General features: G+C 42.7%; 2 protein-coding genes across 2 annotated transcripts in view; one reads left to right on the top strand and one right to left on the bottom strand.

Moving 5' to 3' along the window:
• The first annotated feature begins 584 nt into the window (after positions 1-584).
• JAM3 (junctional adhesion molecule 3) lies at positions 585-6487 on the top strand. Its single transcript, XM_010174922.1, has 8 exons — positions 585-693; positions 1558-1671; positions 2507-2659; positions 2889-3091; positions 3424-3523; positions 3878-4007; positions 5238-5292; positions 5930-6487. The coding sequence occupies exons 1-8, from the start codon at positions 585-587 to the stop codon at positions 5963-5965; spliced, it is 900 nt and encodes a 299-aa protein (XP_010173224.1). The 3' UTR covers positions 5966-6487.
• A 3656-nt stretch (positions 6488-10143) lies between these two features.
• The window catches only part of NCAPD3 (non-SMC condensin II complex subunit D3), a gene marked incomplete at its 5' end in the record, with an annotated part of 28156 nt that continues 20923 nt past the window's right edge, over positions 10144-17376 (bottom strand). The window contains 11 exons of the mRNA XM_029086715.1: positions 10144-10255; positions 10349-10409; positions 10515-10589; positions 13416-13493; positions 13620-13759; positions 13997-14166; positions 14899-15054; positions 15486-15596; positions 16228-16427; positions 16582-16715; positions 17055-17192. Coding sequence (XP_028942548.1) covers positions 10144-10255; positions 10349-10409; positions 10515-10589; positions 13416-13493; positions 13620-13759; positions 13997-14166; positions 14899-15054; positions 15486-15596; positions 16228-16427; positions 16582-16715; positions 17055-17192 — 1375 coding nt within the window. The remainder of the gene's footprint in view (positions 10256-10348; positions 10410-10514; positions 10590-13415; positions 13494-13619; positions 13760-13996; positions 14167-14898; positions 15055-15485; positions 15597-16227; positions 16428-16581; positions 16716-17054; positions 17193-17376) is intronic.

The raw sequence follows: 17376 nt of genomic DNA, 5'->3' as shown, positions 1-17376 counted from the left end.
GGAAAGAGCTTGTGGTAGGAGGATGTCTTGCAGCATTGCATGATTGAGCTTTTGTTCCAGTGTCAGTCTGGTTGGGACTCCACCTGAAGAGCTGAACTCTGTTTTCTCCTGAATCACAATCCTTTTGTGATTTACTACCTTGCATTTTACGTTACCACACAGAGTCCTAAAATAATTGAAAATGTAATCAGCGTATGTTAGAGGCCCAGCACATTTCATCTTCTAGGAACTGACTGGAACTCTGGAGGTTGGTCTGCTTCCTGTCTCTTCCTGATCATCAAATTAATTCGCAAAATAATACATTCACTTTGCATTGTCAGAGTTCCTTTACTGTTTAAATAAGCATAAGGCACTAGGAAATGGCTTGTGCTGGCACTGGTTTTGTGCTATTCTGTTAATCTTCCTCTTTAATTGCTACTTCTAACAATTATATTTTCCTGTATTTACACCACAACTCCTAAATAAACTCAGGCCTGTTGGACCGGCCGTTAGAAGCCAGGAATCGGTTTTATCTAGGGAAGTTAGTCCTTGTAGCTGGTTGAGATGATTTCTCAGCAGGCAGTGTGTTTCTAGCTGGGTGACTTATGAGCTGTGCTATTTCTTATTACCTTCTGTTTGTTTTTCCAGGCTGCAGAGTCTTGGCTGTGGAACTGACATCCAGCAACACCAAGCCCGTGGTACAGGAATTCCAGAGTGAGTGCTGCAGGGGCCCTTGGCTGCCTGACGTGATGGGGATTTGCATCAGTACAAACAATTGAGAAAAATTTTGGTTGTTGCTGATGGTATCTGGTTTCTTGGGGGAGGCAGGACTACCGAAAGCCTGAGATTCAGAAAAGTGCTTAAGAATATGGCTGAATCTCTCCCTGTTTAGCAAAACACTTGATTGAAATGGTTTATTGAAGTCCTCTGCAAGCCATTGGCATTACAAAGTGTCTGCCTAAGTGCTTTTTTGAACTGGATCCCAAAAGGAGGAAAGGCAGTTGCCTTGCAATTAATATACTGAAAAGGGGGTCGGGAAATTTATGTTTTGTCTTGGCCCTACTTCAGGTGTGCAATGAGATACTGGGTAAGCCACCTCAACCCTGCTGCCATGCCTTCTTCTGTAGAGGAGGTGGAGATGACAATGCCTGCTTCAAAGGGGAGTGGGTTTGCTGAATTTATCCCCAGGCATCATGGTCCTCAGTACATTACCAGACACCACCCAGGGAGCTTCTGCATCCCTGACTCACTTTGTAGGCTCTGATTAGCAGCAAGACAGTGCTGTGGACTCACCCTGTTATAAGGTCTTGTCTGCCCTAAGTTCGAGCCTGTAGAGAACAGCGTGTTCATTTCTCTCCATAGTTGATATCTGTTTGGCTATTATTTTTGCTGGCCAAAAGCCATCTTCCCCAATAGCTCCTGGAACCCAGCAGTGTTTCTGTTTGTGAGGCAGATGAAAGAGAAGGCTTTGCTTTGTGGGCAGCGTCTCCTAATAAAACACTGTGCAAGACTGCTTAAAGCAGAGCAAAAATACAGCTGCTTCCTATTAATCTGTATTTCCTTTATTTCTCCTGCTAGGTGTTGAGCTGTCCTGCATCATTAAATCCACCGTAACGCGAGATCCCAGAATCGAGTGGAAGAAAATCCGAGATGGCGAAACCTCTTACGTATTTTTTGACAATAAAATGCAGGGTATGAAGATTCCTTGTTCTTAGACTTCCAAAACAGCCTCAGAAACAATACAACTGAGAACAAACAAGTCTGTAAAAGGCAAGACCTCTGGCTGTCTTGCTGCGTTCTTCTGGAACTAGAGTTCAGCAGTCAAAGTGCAAGATGGAGAGAGCAGGATGTTCTTTGCTCTCTGCCCTCATTATTGACAGTTCACAGTAGGGAGCCACAAAGAGCTGCAGTGAGTTCCTATGTAGGAGATACTTCTTGGGTAAGAAAGCAAATGCTGCAGCTTTCCTTCTCCAGCACCTGTTGGTTCTTGCATGGTCACTGGGTGTCTCTCTCCTGTCTTTCCATATGACATCTGAGGGCTCCACCTGCACTCCAGAAGGGATGTCTGTCTTGAGCTGTCAGTATTTACTGCTGAGGTAGCAGGGTGATCTGCAGCATCCTGGGAGCACATGATTAGAAGCAGACTCTTGGGCTTGATGGTGAATCTCAAACACAGGACTGTCAGTAAAGCTTGACTCCATCTGGAATTACTCCAACAGTTTAGATGGGAGCAACAGCCACAACCAAATGAATTTTCCAAAGCAGATGACCTGAGGCTGTCTTGGAAGTTCCATTTTGCCACAATTTTTAAGATTTGGGGTGGTGCTTTCCACCTGACATGGTTAGCAGCATTGGTTTCCTTTGTGGTCACTGGCAAAAGGCAGGCTCTTAACTTTAGAGCATCATGTTCTTTTTAGGTGGCTCTCTTGACTCCAGAAAGAGTCCAAGATCAATCACTTAATTCAGAAGCTTAAAGTTAGTCTGTGTGACTACCCTGACATTTTTCTCTCTCTTTTCTCTGTATCAGGAGACTTTGTGACTCGTGCAGAAATTCTGGGCCAGACATCACTGGTGATTAAAAACACCACCCGGATGGACACTGCCACATACCGCTGTGAAGTGGCAGCACCTTCTGATACTAAAACCATAGATGAGATTAATATCCAGCTCACAGTCCAAGGTACTATTTTAAACCTAGATACCTGTCCAAGCACTGCCAGCTAACAGAAGAGTTGTGAGTCTCTCTGGTGTTGAAACAGTGGCACTCCACAGACTCTGAAAGTTGTTTAAAACCATCTGGAAATAGAAAGTTTTGATACCTTTATGGCACAGCCATCTTAGAAAGTACGTCAAAAAATATTCAGTTCTACTCAGCAGTGCCATTCACATGGTTTGTGTCTTTCCTGCAGTGAAACCTATGACTCCTAGATGCACTGTGCCTAAAGCTGTACCTGTTGGCAAGACAGCCTCTCTTCACTGCCACGAGAATGAAGGTTACCCCAAGTCCACGTACAGCTGGTACCGCAACAGTGAACCTTTATCACCAGACACAAAATCAAATGCCAGATTCCAGAATTCCTCCTACACCTTGAACCCCACCACAGGCACTCTGGTAATGCCCTTACAGACATAATGAAGACTTGTTTCAGTGGCCAGGTTATTTTTAAGGTTGCTTATAAAAGAAAAATGTCATAGGATGGCTTTCAAGGAAGGCATAATTTGAAGAAATTTAGATGTTCTAGGATCTGGGGGACTTGGGAAAGGGAAGATTAATGATGGAAGAAGATATTATTACCTTAGCTGTTCAATCACTGATGATACTACTTGCCTTTTTAGAAAGAGGGAAGGAAGATGTCTCACAGCTCCCTGTGGGCAATAGCGAGTTGCTTATACCCTCACAGTACCTTCTGTGTCTCATGTCCTGCTCCCTCCTTTTCTCACCAGGTTTTCCACGCTGTGCACAAAGGTGATACAGGCCGTTACTCCTGCATAGCAACAAATGATGCTGGCTTTGCCAAGTGTGAGGACCAGGAGATGGAAGTTTGTGAGTGGTTCTACGTACTTTTTGTCAATGCTGATTAATATATCACCATAAATAAATTGTCATTGCCATAGGGCAAGAAAGGGGACATCCCAGAGAATTAAGTCTTTCCTGCTTTTTCATAGCCCCAAACACAGGAAGAAAAAAAAATAATTAAAAAAAAAAAAATAAGGGAAACATTAAAACACTGTCCAGATTCATGAATGGTTTTAGTCTTGGAATCAGGAATTCACTAGTTGCCTAGGAATTATTGTGATTTGCTTCAAATATTTGAGAGATGTCATTTTAGTGCATGTTAAGCTAGAATATTGCTGCTGCCTTAAAGAAATAATGGATGATGGCTTCTCTCTTTGCCAGATGACCTCAATATTGGTGGGATAATTGGTGGAGTCCTTGTGGTCCTAGCAGTTTTGGTGCTCATCACTCTTGGTATCTGCTGTGCCTACAGAAGGGGTTATTTTGCAAACAGTAAAGAGAGTGGGGAAAGGTAAGCTGTGACTCAGACTGTTCTTATACCAGTCCCTGCACCCACAGCTAGCATGAAGTAGCCTGAAGGGCTAAACTGGTGGCAAAAATGTACTTCAGTGCCTAACTTGGACATATTTCTACTTAGTTCCCCACCAAAGACTACAGGCCAGCCCAGTTCCTCAAGTATCTGATTCCCCACTGTAAACCCTGCACCACACCAAGGGTTTATTTGCCTAAGGGAGAATTTTGGTCTGGCTCCTCTTGTCCTTGCTCCCAAGACCAGACAGAGGAGTGATGGCTGTGCTCTAATAGCCTCACACTTTGCATGGGAAAGGGGGACCAGCACAATTAAATGCCTACAGGTCTCTGTCCAATGGGTTTTGTGCTGTTGGCAGAATGAAGTCTACAATTTAATGAACAGACTCATTGCACAATTAGTTTAAAGCATCAGGATATGCATAGAAAATATATGCAGAAGAGTAGGCTCTCTGCAGGAAATCTCACTGGTTGTGAGAACCTAAACTTGGGATTAAACCCAACCATTTTAGAATGCACATTAAAACGTTAAAAACAACAGCATTAGCATCGGAAACAAGCCTTGATGTCCTTACAGAATCTGTAGAAGAGATAATATATGTAAAAACAAGATTCTCACCAGATAGATTTGTTCCATGTTAAAAGCTGCTTTTCAGCAGAAGTCCTGTCTTTTTTTTTTTTTGTTTGGCTTGTTTTTCAGAAAAAGCTCCAAATACCCTATTTAAATGCAGCTGAGAGCTGGCACACACTGGACTTGACAGTCGTGTATAAATTCTGAATTCCTATGGGATTGGAAACAAGTGGTGCTTCCTTATAACTAAGGACAATGCTGAAGGCATCTGGCAGTGAAGGTTTAAAATGAACTCTATAATTGCCACAGGAAACAATGCAGGAGGCACACAGAAAGGTAGTGCATAGGGACCAGAGCAGGAGAGCTCAGAACAGCATCAGTTAATCTCTTAGCTGGGTTAGTCTTGTGGAAGCATACAGCAATCATTTTACCCTGTGCTGAAGGGGAAGTTAGAAAAAATCCCAGTCATGACAAATGAGGGAGCAAGCGCAGATCTATTGTTTGAGCAGTGAGCTGGGTTTCTTTCTGCTTTCTCTTCTTTTCATTCGGCTGCTCTTCCTCATTTTTGTCTTTGTTAGCACCTCCCCTCCAAAATCCCACAGTCTTCTTGTCCCAGAAATGAGATCTTTTCCTTTATTTCAGCTACAAGACTCCAGCAAAACCCGATGGCGTTAACTATATCCGGACAGATGATGAGGTAACAAATGATTTGCATTTAACATCCCTGTTGAGGAGAGGAAGGGGGTGGGCAGAGGACTACTAGATTTTTTAGGGCTTACAGATTTTTCTTAGAGTGGGCACCACTTAGAAGCAAGGATGGAGAAAAGAGAGAAAACAGAAGGGTGAAGGCTGAGTCATTTCCTTAGAAACAATGAACAGTTCAAGTTGCCTGAAGTGACTGATGCCAAGAGCTATCAACTGCAGCTCTGCTCTCAGTTCTTGCAGCTTGACCCCCTTAGGATGAGATTCATTGGATTAAGTGGGCAGGCCATGATGCTTTTACAAGAGAATTTGCATTTTGGGATTTGAATAGATCACTAAGCTCAAGATCAGAAAAAAAAGCCTCTCCCTGTGAGCAGAGATACTGAAGAGGGAATGAGAAGGTCCCTTGCCATGGTGAGTGAGGACAGGAGGAGGAGGAACACCCGGCCACTGTGACTGGAGTCTCCCTCTCCTTACCAGCTGGAAGGGGGGGTGCTACCTAGACAGAATGCTAGCAGTTACACAGATGGGATCTACCTTTCATGGGCACGTTGCAGTTGGGGGCAGCAGGAAGAGAGAGGTGCCTGGGAAGCCACTAGATCCTTCCTACATCCAGAACTGTTTTGTTGCAGGGTGACTTCAGACACAAGTCTTCATTCGTCATATAAGACGCCAAAAGAATATTGCAAACCAGCAAAAGCAAGTGTGAAAATACCTCCTCCAGGAACTCAAAGCAAGAGCAAACCATGAATTAAGTGCGCTTGGAAGAGTTTGGAACACACAAGAACTTGATAGCTAGCTATCTGTATATCTTTTTTTTCTTTGCCAAAGTTTAAAGTAACTCCTCACTGCCCAACTTGTGTCTCCCCTGCCTCCGGAGATACCAACGGGATCACCTAAACCTGTCCTTGGACTAAGGAAGCATTTTAATACTTCTCAAGAGACTGGGCTGTGGAAGTTTGTGGAATTGCCTTCTATTTGTGCTGCAGGGACACAGCCACAATGTGCAAACCAAGCAGGGGAACAGCGTTAGGTACACGTGTAGTAGACATTACTAGTACAAATGACTAGTAGACAAAAAAAAAGGTGCTGATATGGCAATAGATGGACTTCAAAGAATAAGAATTTATCCATGCAAGGGGGGGAGTTTTCCTCCCAGCAGCTGGTTGCCCAGGCCTGGCTGGTGACTTCTACACATTTGTGATTGTCTTGCGCTTTTGACTCTTTGCCTGCTCAGGTGCAGAACGGGGAATCTGAATAGCCTACAGTGACAGATACCGACAGACTAAATGCAACTCATGTTCTCAGCCCTTTTGTAAACTCACCGAGTTCTCGTTGCTCCCTTTAACATGAAACACGGGCAGCGTCAGGCCAGAAGGATTGCTTCTGTTCACTGCTTCATAGAAAACTCACTGCACGCAGGTAACCCCTCATTCTAATCTGTGCAAAGCAGGCTTGCCTCTTGCGTCTTTTGGTGTTTTAAAGAGGCTTACAGAGGAGGCAGAGAACCTAGTGCTGAGACATCCCTTTCAGGAAAATTAAAGCCAAATATTTTCCTGGGCTAAGATTGCCATAAAAAGGTACTGAGATATCTTGAAGCTTTTCTACCTTCGCCCTTTATTTTGTAAAATCCCACATTCTAAATTTTTTGCAAAGATATATTTTGATTACTTCAGAAAAAAGGTAACATTTCTATTTAAAGTGTAAATACATGATGCCAGCAGTGTTTAAGTAACGTAGCTATTTTTTTTACTTTCTAAGCTACAGAGAGGAGCTCAAATGTTGCTATAGTACGGCACTGTCAGAGCATATCAGTATTACTGCAAAGCATAATAAAAACCTGCAGGTAGAACAGCATCTCTCCTCTTAAGCTAGCTTCAGCAATTTCCTTGTCACAAGAGGTCTTACCAGACACAGAACAGAGTCACTCAGGGATAGTTTTTGTAAATTTATGGCAGGAGTTATCAACTTTTTTATATCTAAAAACTTACTTTTCTTGCCAGTGACCAACACTTTTTGTTTTTGTTGTTGCAAGAAAATACCCAGGGATGGCTTTTAGATTCAGTTCCAACAAGGTGACAGAGTGACTTCAATGTTTGCTACCCCTCTGCCAGTTCCCTAAGGCACTAACACGGTGTGACAACTATGGGCAACTTTACAGGTTTACACTGCACAGCCAAGGCAACTGTTTCTGGAGATAGGAAAGCAAAAGCTCAATACAAAAGCACTTTTGTAGTGTCAGTTGCAACTTTTTTCTAGATGGTAAAATTAAAAAAAAAAAATAAAATTAAAAAAAAGAAAACAAATCTATTCTCTTGGCTTTAGAGAGAATAATTGGAAACACGTGTTTCCCAGAAACACCCATGTTGATAGTGTTGAACAGCACTGGGTAATGTAAGACTGCAAGATGTGGATGCAACACTAGAACTGTGCTGTGGTTCAAGCATTTTTTTTTTTAATGTAGCATAATTTAGTGTTCTTGTATTTCCAATATGAATTGAATTGTCTTAACTTTTCCTGTATACAGTATTTTGGATACTTGAGGATTTGGACTGTCAGTGTTATTTTTTTTTTAGTGTTCTGCATTAATCTACTTTGTTTCCTAGGGGCCTCGCTGGACATGCCATTGCTGCATTTGTTTTACCTAAACAAATGATTATCACTTCTCCTTTTGATCATGGTAGTAAAAATAAGGATGGGGCAGCAATAACCATATGTTCTCCAGGTAACTTGGACATTACCACTGCTATCTTGCAACTACATTATGGTTACCTTCTCAAGACATGCTCTTCAACCCAGTACTGTTCACTGGCTGCACGCTGCCTCTAATCATTATGCCAGTAGTGAGTGTAACATTCCTTTGCACCTTCTGTATATCCACTACTCCTTTTCTATGCTGCTTTTAGGATATCTATAGTAAGGGAGAGAAAGATAAGGTTTGAATCAGGGTCGCTCTGGGCACTATGGGAGCACAATCTACAGTCTCATCATGAGCCAAAGGCAGCCTTCATGTGAAAAGCCAGCAAGCTAAGAATCAAGACTTATTTTTCAGTTCTAAAATGTGACAGTGGCATCTCTAACGAGAGAAGGGGAGATGATCCCCTGATACAGCTCATGAGATCTGATTGATGGAATTTATTGTATCATTGTGAATAATATTCAGGTTTGTACTAATGTATTACGTTTAACTTTGCCAAGAATGTTTTACATAAATACCAAGCTATAAAGCATTCTTGTGGGGTTTTTTCTTTCACTTTTTGTTTTTTAAACAGCCATATTATTGGAGCCTTCTGTTTTCAGTTCAGTGAAATAAGTGAAAGTCTCTTTTGTCAGAGCACTCATTTACTTGTATTGGGCTGAAGGTTACAGAAAGTCCAAGGTATACTGCAGTTTATCAGTTTATTCTTGGACATTCATCTATCCCTGGTTCTTCTCTAGACAAGAGACATATTAATGCTCACAGGGCTCATCTCAGTGCTGCTCGAGGACAGAACAAAAACTAGAAAAGCACAAATTTGGAAATAAACTATTCTAATTTACCATTCAAAGTGGTTAAATAATGTTTGAAGGTAGGAGAGAAAGTACAAAATAAATGGATGCAGCCATAATTGACCATTACTTAAGCCAAAGCAATTCCATACGTCCCCTGTTCCCAGGTTTTGACTTTGATTTTGAGAATAAAGTTTAACCTCACTTAGGGAAAGTGAGGGCAGATGATGGGATTCCAGTGCAGGAGGTAAGTGCCTCTGGAAGGGCTGTGGCAAAAGCACGCTCAGCCTCTTTGTTTTCACTTGTGCACAAAAGCCTACTCTGTTTCTGTTGTTCATGCCTGAATAAGACAAACCAGGATGAATAAAACAGATTCATTTTTACAAGTTTCAAGGAAATACAGGGCAAGAGCTCTGTAATATAAGTTAACAACAGAAAAAACTCAATTAGGTTCACGTGGCATCAGAAACACTCAGGAATGGTCAGATTCCAGCATTTACATGGCACATTTATGATAAACAAGTTATCTGTGCAGAGCACAAAGTGATGCATATGACTTACCAACCTTGATTTTAGTGAGTTACTCATATCCTGCTTGCAGTCAAATAAGAGTCTAAATTTAAAAGCTGCTGGGTCCAACATTAATTGAAGTGAGTGCCTAAGATACCAGCGACGTAGTAGAAGAGACTTAGAGGCTGTAGAAATCTATAGAAAAAAATAATTTCTCTGTCAGATCAAGAAGAAGGGAGAAGCTGTGGGTGGAATTAATTCTATAACCATTTATTTTCATAAAATGTTAATAGTTGGAAATAACATAGTTCAAGAATAGAAATATTCTATATAAAAGACCATTACAGCTGTTCATACACACAGGAGTTTGCACAACAAATAAGAGGTGATGTAGTGTGCAATTACCAGATTTAGGGGTGTGGCAGTGACAAGCTGTTTCACCTTTGTTCAAATTAAAGCAACTATAGTATATAACCAAGAGGGACAATGAGGGATTGAGGGAATAAGCTGAGCCACTCACTTCCCTGCAAGCTTTAATAAATGCATTTATTGCTAAGCTTGTGGCAACATTATGCTCTTACTTTTCCAAATGGACAAATTATACATCCTGTGAGTGAAGAGCAAGCCTCCCTTTATACTGCAGCCTTCTAGCACTCCAGTGAGCTTTGTGAACAGCAGCAGCTTAGAATACATACGTGTGTTAATGCAGGCTTTGTATGCCCACATCCTAGACAGTTTCATGTAAAAAACCAAGTAAGAATAGATAAGGAACGTGTGTGCACAATGATTTATAATTACAGAGGAAAAGGACTGATTTCAGGCAGTGTGATGATACTGTACAAAAGGATCAGTTGTCTGGTTTCAGTGGAGTTCTCCGCTGGGACCGTCTCAGAGGGACACGCTGGCTGCTATTTTTCCTTATTGGGGATTCTATTTTCCACTCCCGTGGCAGGGACGGGCTAGAAGAAGGAAGCAGAATGACTATTTATTTTAAAACACTTCTACCAGTCTTTCTGACTGCGATTGCTGTTTCAGAGCTGTGTTGCACTTACGGTTTCTCTGGTGATGTCAAACAGATAATATCTCTTGGCTTGTCCTCAGCCTCTTTCTTCCCTGCAAATAATGCATAGATTTTCATATCTTAAAAAATGCCACAGATTTGATCATTTGAGGGTTCCCCCCCGCCCCCCTCAAATTAGAATCACAAAGATAACTTGCCTGGAGCTGAACTGGGTGTGCGTGTTGAGCTGATGTAACTGACCCCAGCACCAAAAGTCAAGTCATTAATAGAGCCTGAAAGAAAAAACACATACTAGGAGTCAGCTTGTGACACAGCCAGAGGGCAAGGCTTGCTCTAGCAGAACACTAAGTGTCACAGCATAAGTATATCCAGTTAATTGCAAGCACATATACATCTCTCTCTTCCGTCACAGCGTATCTCAGTGTCTCCCATCCAGCCTCAAAACTATGTGCTGAATCTGATGGGCCATCTGTGCACATCAGCTTCATACTCCAGACTTACAGCCTTCCTTTAATGTAGAGGAAATTAATTTAAATATGGGACCTCTCCTCTACACAGAAGAGCCACACCTTCCACTGAAGCTTTGCCATCTTTCACAACAACACGTCAGACTCAGACCAGTTGCTTTGCCCAGTCAAGGCAGAATATGGGGCCCCTGAAGACTGACAAAAAACCTGAACAGCCGTTCCATGAGGAACTGCCTGCAGCCAGACAAGAGGAATCACTTGACAAGGAAGCTAGGTAGAATTTAACTTGCCTGAATAGGCCATAGTTGTCAGCTGTCTCTTTGCTGTCATTTATCTCAGGAGAGATGTCACAATATTCAGATTTTACTTTACTCAACGCTCTGTTTTATGCTCAATGTTTCCCAGAACCTTTCACAAGGAATTAAGGTAGCAAGTACTTTATAGGGCAGGAGTTGGCGACTCTGCTAAAAGGACTTCTCTCTACAGACTAACTGGGTTTGCTCTTTAATTACTTCCCTGTCTGGGAAGGGAATTCCTGAAGCTTGTAGTGCTAATCCAACTTGAGCTATCTGCCTTAACTGGCCTCTGCCTCTTTCAAGACTGACTTGCAAGTGTCCTGACTTTGTGCAGTGTGTGCCTGTCCTGGCTTTGGTTACAAACCCAACAGAGTGCCTTAACAAGTTACAAGGTTAATGAGAAGTTTATGTGAAAGGAAGGAAGGAAATGGTAAAGAACTGTCAAGTGGGGCTTGCCATGTAAAGGTGGTATCTTCACAACATGTGTTTATTGACCACAATGAAGCAATTCACGCTTGCCCAGACCCACTTAGCCATTCTCAAAGTAAGAAGCAGGAGTTGAGGAGACCCAAAGACAACAAGGGAGAGAGTGAGAGCCAAAACAGTCGAGAAAGGTAAAGAGAAAAGTCAGCTGTTCATAACTTCTCAAATACAACACAGTTTGCAAAGAACTGCATCTCCAATAGTTTCAGAGTGATACAGCAGAGAAATAAAAATGTCTCATTTTGATTGTCTACCAGCCTGCAAGACCCAGCGCCACCATGCAGATGGCTCAACACACGCTAACTGAAGTGATGATACTGCTCTGTACAGTTTGTCTCCTCGCTGAAGGACACATGTTGCCTCGAAGCAAAGTAGGAATTCAGACCTAGTACCACTGCAGATTAACATTCTTTCTCCTTTTTCACCATATGGTGCTTAAGAGAAACAGCCGTGCAGCTTCCAGACAGAGATACGGCACTAAAAGATTTCTGCTCTCTAAAAACATGCCCCCCATTTTCTTTTTTGCACAAAGATCATTGCTTGTTGCTCAGGCAGCAAAGAGAAACATTGAGGCAGATAAATCTAGCCAAACAGTGGAGCATAAAGGGAAGAAAAGGGTCAGATTTTCCAGTGGATGCACATCAGTGATGCTGGTTTGCTCCTGGATGTCAGGTATTGCAGACTGACACACAGCTGACTGCCTTACTGGCTATGTGTGGTTTGCCCTCCTGTGTGCGTGAGGGTCAGGTGTTTGCGCAGACACAGGCCAAGAGGGCAGTGAGATACCTACCTGTGCTCCTGGAACATCGACCCTCCCTGCCACAACTCACAACTGCCTCATCAGAGATGACCTGTCAGACACTCACCTACACTCCCAGCTTAACTGGGGCTCTCTCCAGAGCGTGAGGGTGTTAATCACACTCACAATTCGCACTACAGCAGAGATGGCCTAAAGGAGTTCAGCAGTGAACTGACATAAAGGAAGGGAATCTACTGTGAAAACTCAGCTCCATTTGTGTTTTACTGTAACTGCCTCTTGTGCTTGCAGTGCAGAATGCTGCGGGGCTGTCAGAGAGCATTCCAATGAAACCTGACTTTTGAAGGTCAGGTTTTGGGAGATGGCAGTTTGGCTGCAAGGAACATAAGCACAATGGACTCACAATCTGTGTATTTGAGATTCCTCTCTGTGTGTTTTTACTTTAATTTCCATGGCAGAGTGAAAAAACCCACATCATCCCTTCTCCAATGCTCAGCTCAGTTCTTTCTTCAGGTTGAACTCACACACACATGCACACACACTCAGAAATGACTGTGCAGGTTATTAATCCCACTTAAGCCTATCTCTGTGTTCTCTTGCAATTGTCACAGCTCACTGCTTGCTCTAGAAGCAGGTCATAGCTCACCTGAGATCCTTTGTTTGGACAACAGGAACCCCCCATCTTAGAGCTGTGTCTCAATGCAACAGAATCTTGCACACTTTAGGCAGTGCATGCTATTAAGGAACCACAACAACATGCCTCCTCGGCACCCCAGAGTTGTTGAAGGAAGAAAGGGCAGTAGCTCTCTTACTTCAGCAGCCCAAAATAAATGCTGTCCTGCAATGACTCAATACTGCAGTACCCAGTGACATGTAAATGGAGACCACATTGGACTGTCCTTTCCTACGTACATGGTTAATCTGATGTGCAATTCAGAATTGTTCTTATTTACTACAGTCATTTAGGTCAAGAAATAATCTGTAGCTATGAATGACTAATTTTGTCTGCTCTTTAGGGCAGCATTGCATTGCTACTTCTCTCAGAGAATGAGTGCTCAGCCCAATTTGGAAAGGGTTCCTTTGGGTTTTACTTACGTTCTGGTGTGCTGATCGCACGGACCGCCACAGAAATGCTTTCTCCAGTAGGCTGTTGATTTAGGCTTTGAAAGGATACTAGAAATAACAAGGAAACAATTAAGAATAGAAATGTATTCACTTAGAGACTTCATAGGTCTAACAATCAGGCTGTGTCAACTAGACCTAGTGCAATGCCAGATCAGTTTGCAGCAAGGTTCCTACCTCGCTTGCTGCTAGCCGCGCTTGATGGAAGTGATACAGCTGATACACTTCCTCCAACACTCCTGCTGTGTTGCTTGCTTCTGGCTTCCACTGCTTTTCTGGCAGAGTTCAGGATGGCAAGTGTGCTCAAGGATGCTGGCCTACAGGGCAAAAAACATGACAGAAACAGTGATCTCCTTCTGCAAGCCCAGATGAGATGTGTGTAATGAGGAGAAAGACCTGTCCCCTCCCAACCTCTTGTGATCTTAAACACCAAAGGTAACGGAGAATATTATGCTGCAACCCCGGTGACTTCCATACCGCTAAGTAAGGAGGGGATAAGCAAAGCAATAGCCCTGCAGAATAGCATAACTGGCAATATAAACAGAAAGCCATACCTGGGACTGAGTAATGGCTGCCTCTGAGCATCGGCACAAGGCGTAGTAAACTCAGAAGGCACAGAGGAAGCGCTTAATATGGTTGGCAAGGACCGTCTCCCTCTTACAGAAGACTGAGCATTATTATTCCAGCCACCAGAAGCTACAGCTGTCTCAAAAGATGGAGGTTGCTAGAGGAAACAGGAGAAAACATGTCTAACAATGGATACAAGTGTAGAAACACCTAGATACATGATGCTTAGGCCTACATGCTGTGTGACTGTGTGATTAAGAACTGCCCTTCATGCGATGGATGTAAAGGGGTGCCAGGGAGAAAGAATTTATTGGCCAAAGTTTTAACAAGAAGCAAATAGGAAGTCTTTAAAGTCAGTAGAGAGATAAAGGTGCTTCCAGGGTAGAAGTCACCTCATCTTAAGGTAGGTATCTAAAGTAGTTCGGAACAGTTGACCCAAGCACATACTTCTTTCTTTAGAAAAGAGGATCAGCATGACTAGAACAGATGTAAGTTTCCATTCTCTGTAAACCTGAAGTCAGACAAAATGAACTGTTTTCTTTTTAACTCGTTTATCATCTTAATCACTTTGGGAACAGAGAGCATATAACATGTAAGCACAGCCAGTGGCAAATTAGACTTGTTTTTCCCTTTAAATTTAATTATTTTTATGTTAATTGTTTGCTACCCCTCTTCAGCTAACGTGTTGTTTGTTGTTGTTCTAAGTGTATTCAATGATTCTGAAACCAAAGCTTCTGTCAGAAAATGTGAAGAGGTATGAGAACATTACATCACCATTCTGTTAGAAGTGCTGTAACAAGGTCCACAGACATACAGAGTCTGGGTGTTTTGTGTACACAAACTTTAGAAGAAGAGACAGAACGTATACATAGTTAAAGTCACCAACAACCTCTGCCTGTGCTGCTGAGACCTGCTCTTGGTCTGACTCCTTCTCCCTGGCCAGCTGCTCTTCATATTTCTTCATATCGTACTCCAGCTCGGCTGCCAGCTGCTTGTCCACAGCAAAGAAGTCTTTGATTTCATTTCGGTAATCTTGCATCATTTCCTGGAGCAATAAGGAATGTTTAAACTCTTTCAGAAATCTCTCCTGACTACTGATTCATGTCTCCATTCAGATCACAGCTGCTTAAGTGCAAAAGGAAATACCAGTTGGTAGAGCAGAGGTGTTTTTAACAGACTACGAGTTTCAATTCCAATTTGTAGTTCAGAACATGAAAAAAATCCTTCCAGCATTGAAGTTTTCTGCCCACGTTCCACTGAGGAGGCTCACATGTAACACACTGCGAGATCCCTATCTAAAATCCCTCCACCTCCCACATTATTTAACACAGTGGCAGTGTCACAGTATCATAAGCCTTCTAAATTTCCTTCTAAGAAGGCTGTTCGTTCCATTACTGGTTGCATATCTAACATATTAACTCAAGACAGGGGAAAAAAAAAAACCAACAAACCCAACAAGAAAACACTTGCCCGTACCTGTAGGTAGTTCATAAGGTCTCTAAGAGCTGGGATCCTCTTCTGCTCCAGCAAAGACTTCAGTGATGTGATTATTGGGATGATATTTTCTATGAAGTTCTTCTTTTGAACCTTTGTTTGAAGAAGGCATGAACAGTTACACGATGCAATAAAGGAAAAGCCACTCTATGGTTAGATGAATGGCCTAAGTGAGAGGAGTTATCACTCCATAGCAAGGGAATTACTGCAGTTAAGCCTGATCTTATGCCACATGCATGTACATATGCTTTTAACCTAAGTGGAGTCTTTTAAGATACATCACTAATTCAGTCAGTTCTCACACTGAAGGAAAATTGCCAAGAGGTGCACCAAAAACATTCTTATGCTCAAATGTTGTACCAATAAGAGATCTATGAAACAAACTGAGCCTGGCATAGCTTCACTGACTTCAGAGGAAATGCATTTCTGATCACTCCAACAGCCCCCTCAAGCACAAGCATCCTTCACAAATTTAGCCTTAAGGTTTTGTTTTAACAACACACAGTGCTTCCACAGGTGTCCTCAGATCAGAGTGGGCCTACAGACATATGTACATACATGCCTGAGTAACAGCCTGCGGGCTGTGCCTAACAGGCACAAGATGTCATTGGCATCACTATGGGACTTGGATCCTTTCTGCACAAGTTTCTCCATCACAGAAAGGTAAAACTCCTCCCAGTATGGTGGCCATCCCTCTGCCCACACCAGCTCAAGTGTCATTCACCTGTGAGATGAGCTTTTTTTGTGCCACCTGCATGACAGCATTGGCCATTGCCATTTCATCTTCATCAGGCTGAATGTCTTCATCAGGTTTTGATCTCATAGTTGATAGCTTGATTTCTTTGCAGCTAAGGACTGCAAACGTATCTGAGAGCAGCTCACTGGCTTCCAGGTCCAATGGAAGGACCTTATCCACAAAGCATGCTGGAAGAAGAAATAAGGGAAGAAATAAGACGTATTTTACTGGAAAGAACAGTGCCAGTAAAGACAGGAAGATAACATGGCTGGATTGAGAACCTTATGGCTTGACACAGACACCAGTTCTTTGTTTGCCAGGTTTTTCAAGACAGACCCTTACCTAGGATGCTGTGGCTGATCTTTGTTGTAATGTTGAACCTCTGCTCATCTGTAAAGTGGTCTAGCAGGAACTTGTAGATATGCATCCTTTTTTCTTTGTTATCTTTTCCCTTCAGAGAGAAGAGATTCTTCGCCCTGTGACAGAGCAAGACATTTTACAAGGGCCGAGTCACATTATGCGAACTCACAGAAGAAGTAGGACTTGACGTCAGCGAGGAATATTTTAATGTCACTTTCAAGACCCATAAGCCTGTTAGGAAACCACACACTCCCACAAATTACATGCAGAAGTCCTCCCAGAAGTGTCATGGGGAAGGCAGGCCACTCTTAATTTAACACCATTTTCCCTGGCTGTTTCCCTGCTACTGCATACATAACTAATAAAGTGTCACCAGTGCTTTGCTGCAACCAAAAGCTGCAGGGCCAGACAGCTCCTCGTTTAGCAATAAGGAGATACAAACGTGCTCCACTGACCGCACGCTCTGCGGGAACCTGTTGTACTTCTCGTGTTTCTCGTAGCTATTGAAATGGAAGATGCACTCAATGAAGTGTTGGGAGAACATTACGGGATTCCTCTTCAGTAAGAGATGCACCAGGCAGAACTCTCCAAGCCTAGAAAGGAGGAAAAGAAAGAACTTATCATCAGGTAGTTTCTAAAAGCCACCCCTGTAACACAGTGTAGGGTTCACAAGCCGTAAAGCATGAGGATGGTTTTTGTCTGACAAATTTCCCTCAATACCACATTAAATTCTTTCACAGCTCCATCTGGGCTCGAACAAGGATGTCAGCTTATTGA

The sequence above is a fragment of the Antrostomus carolinensis genome, unplaced genomic scaffold (genome assembly GCF_000700745.2).
Source record: "Antrostomus carolinensis isolate BGI_N321 unplaced genomic scaffold, ASM70074v2 scaffold16279, whole genome shotgun sequence".
Taxonomy (NCBI): domain Eukaryota; kingdom Metazoa; phylum Chordata; class Aves; order Caprimulgiformes; family Caprimulgidae; genus Antrostomus; species Antrostomus carolinensis.
Note: the sequence above shows the minus strand (reverse complement) of the source record. Positions and strands in the feature narration are given on the sequence as shown.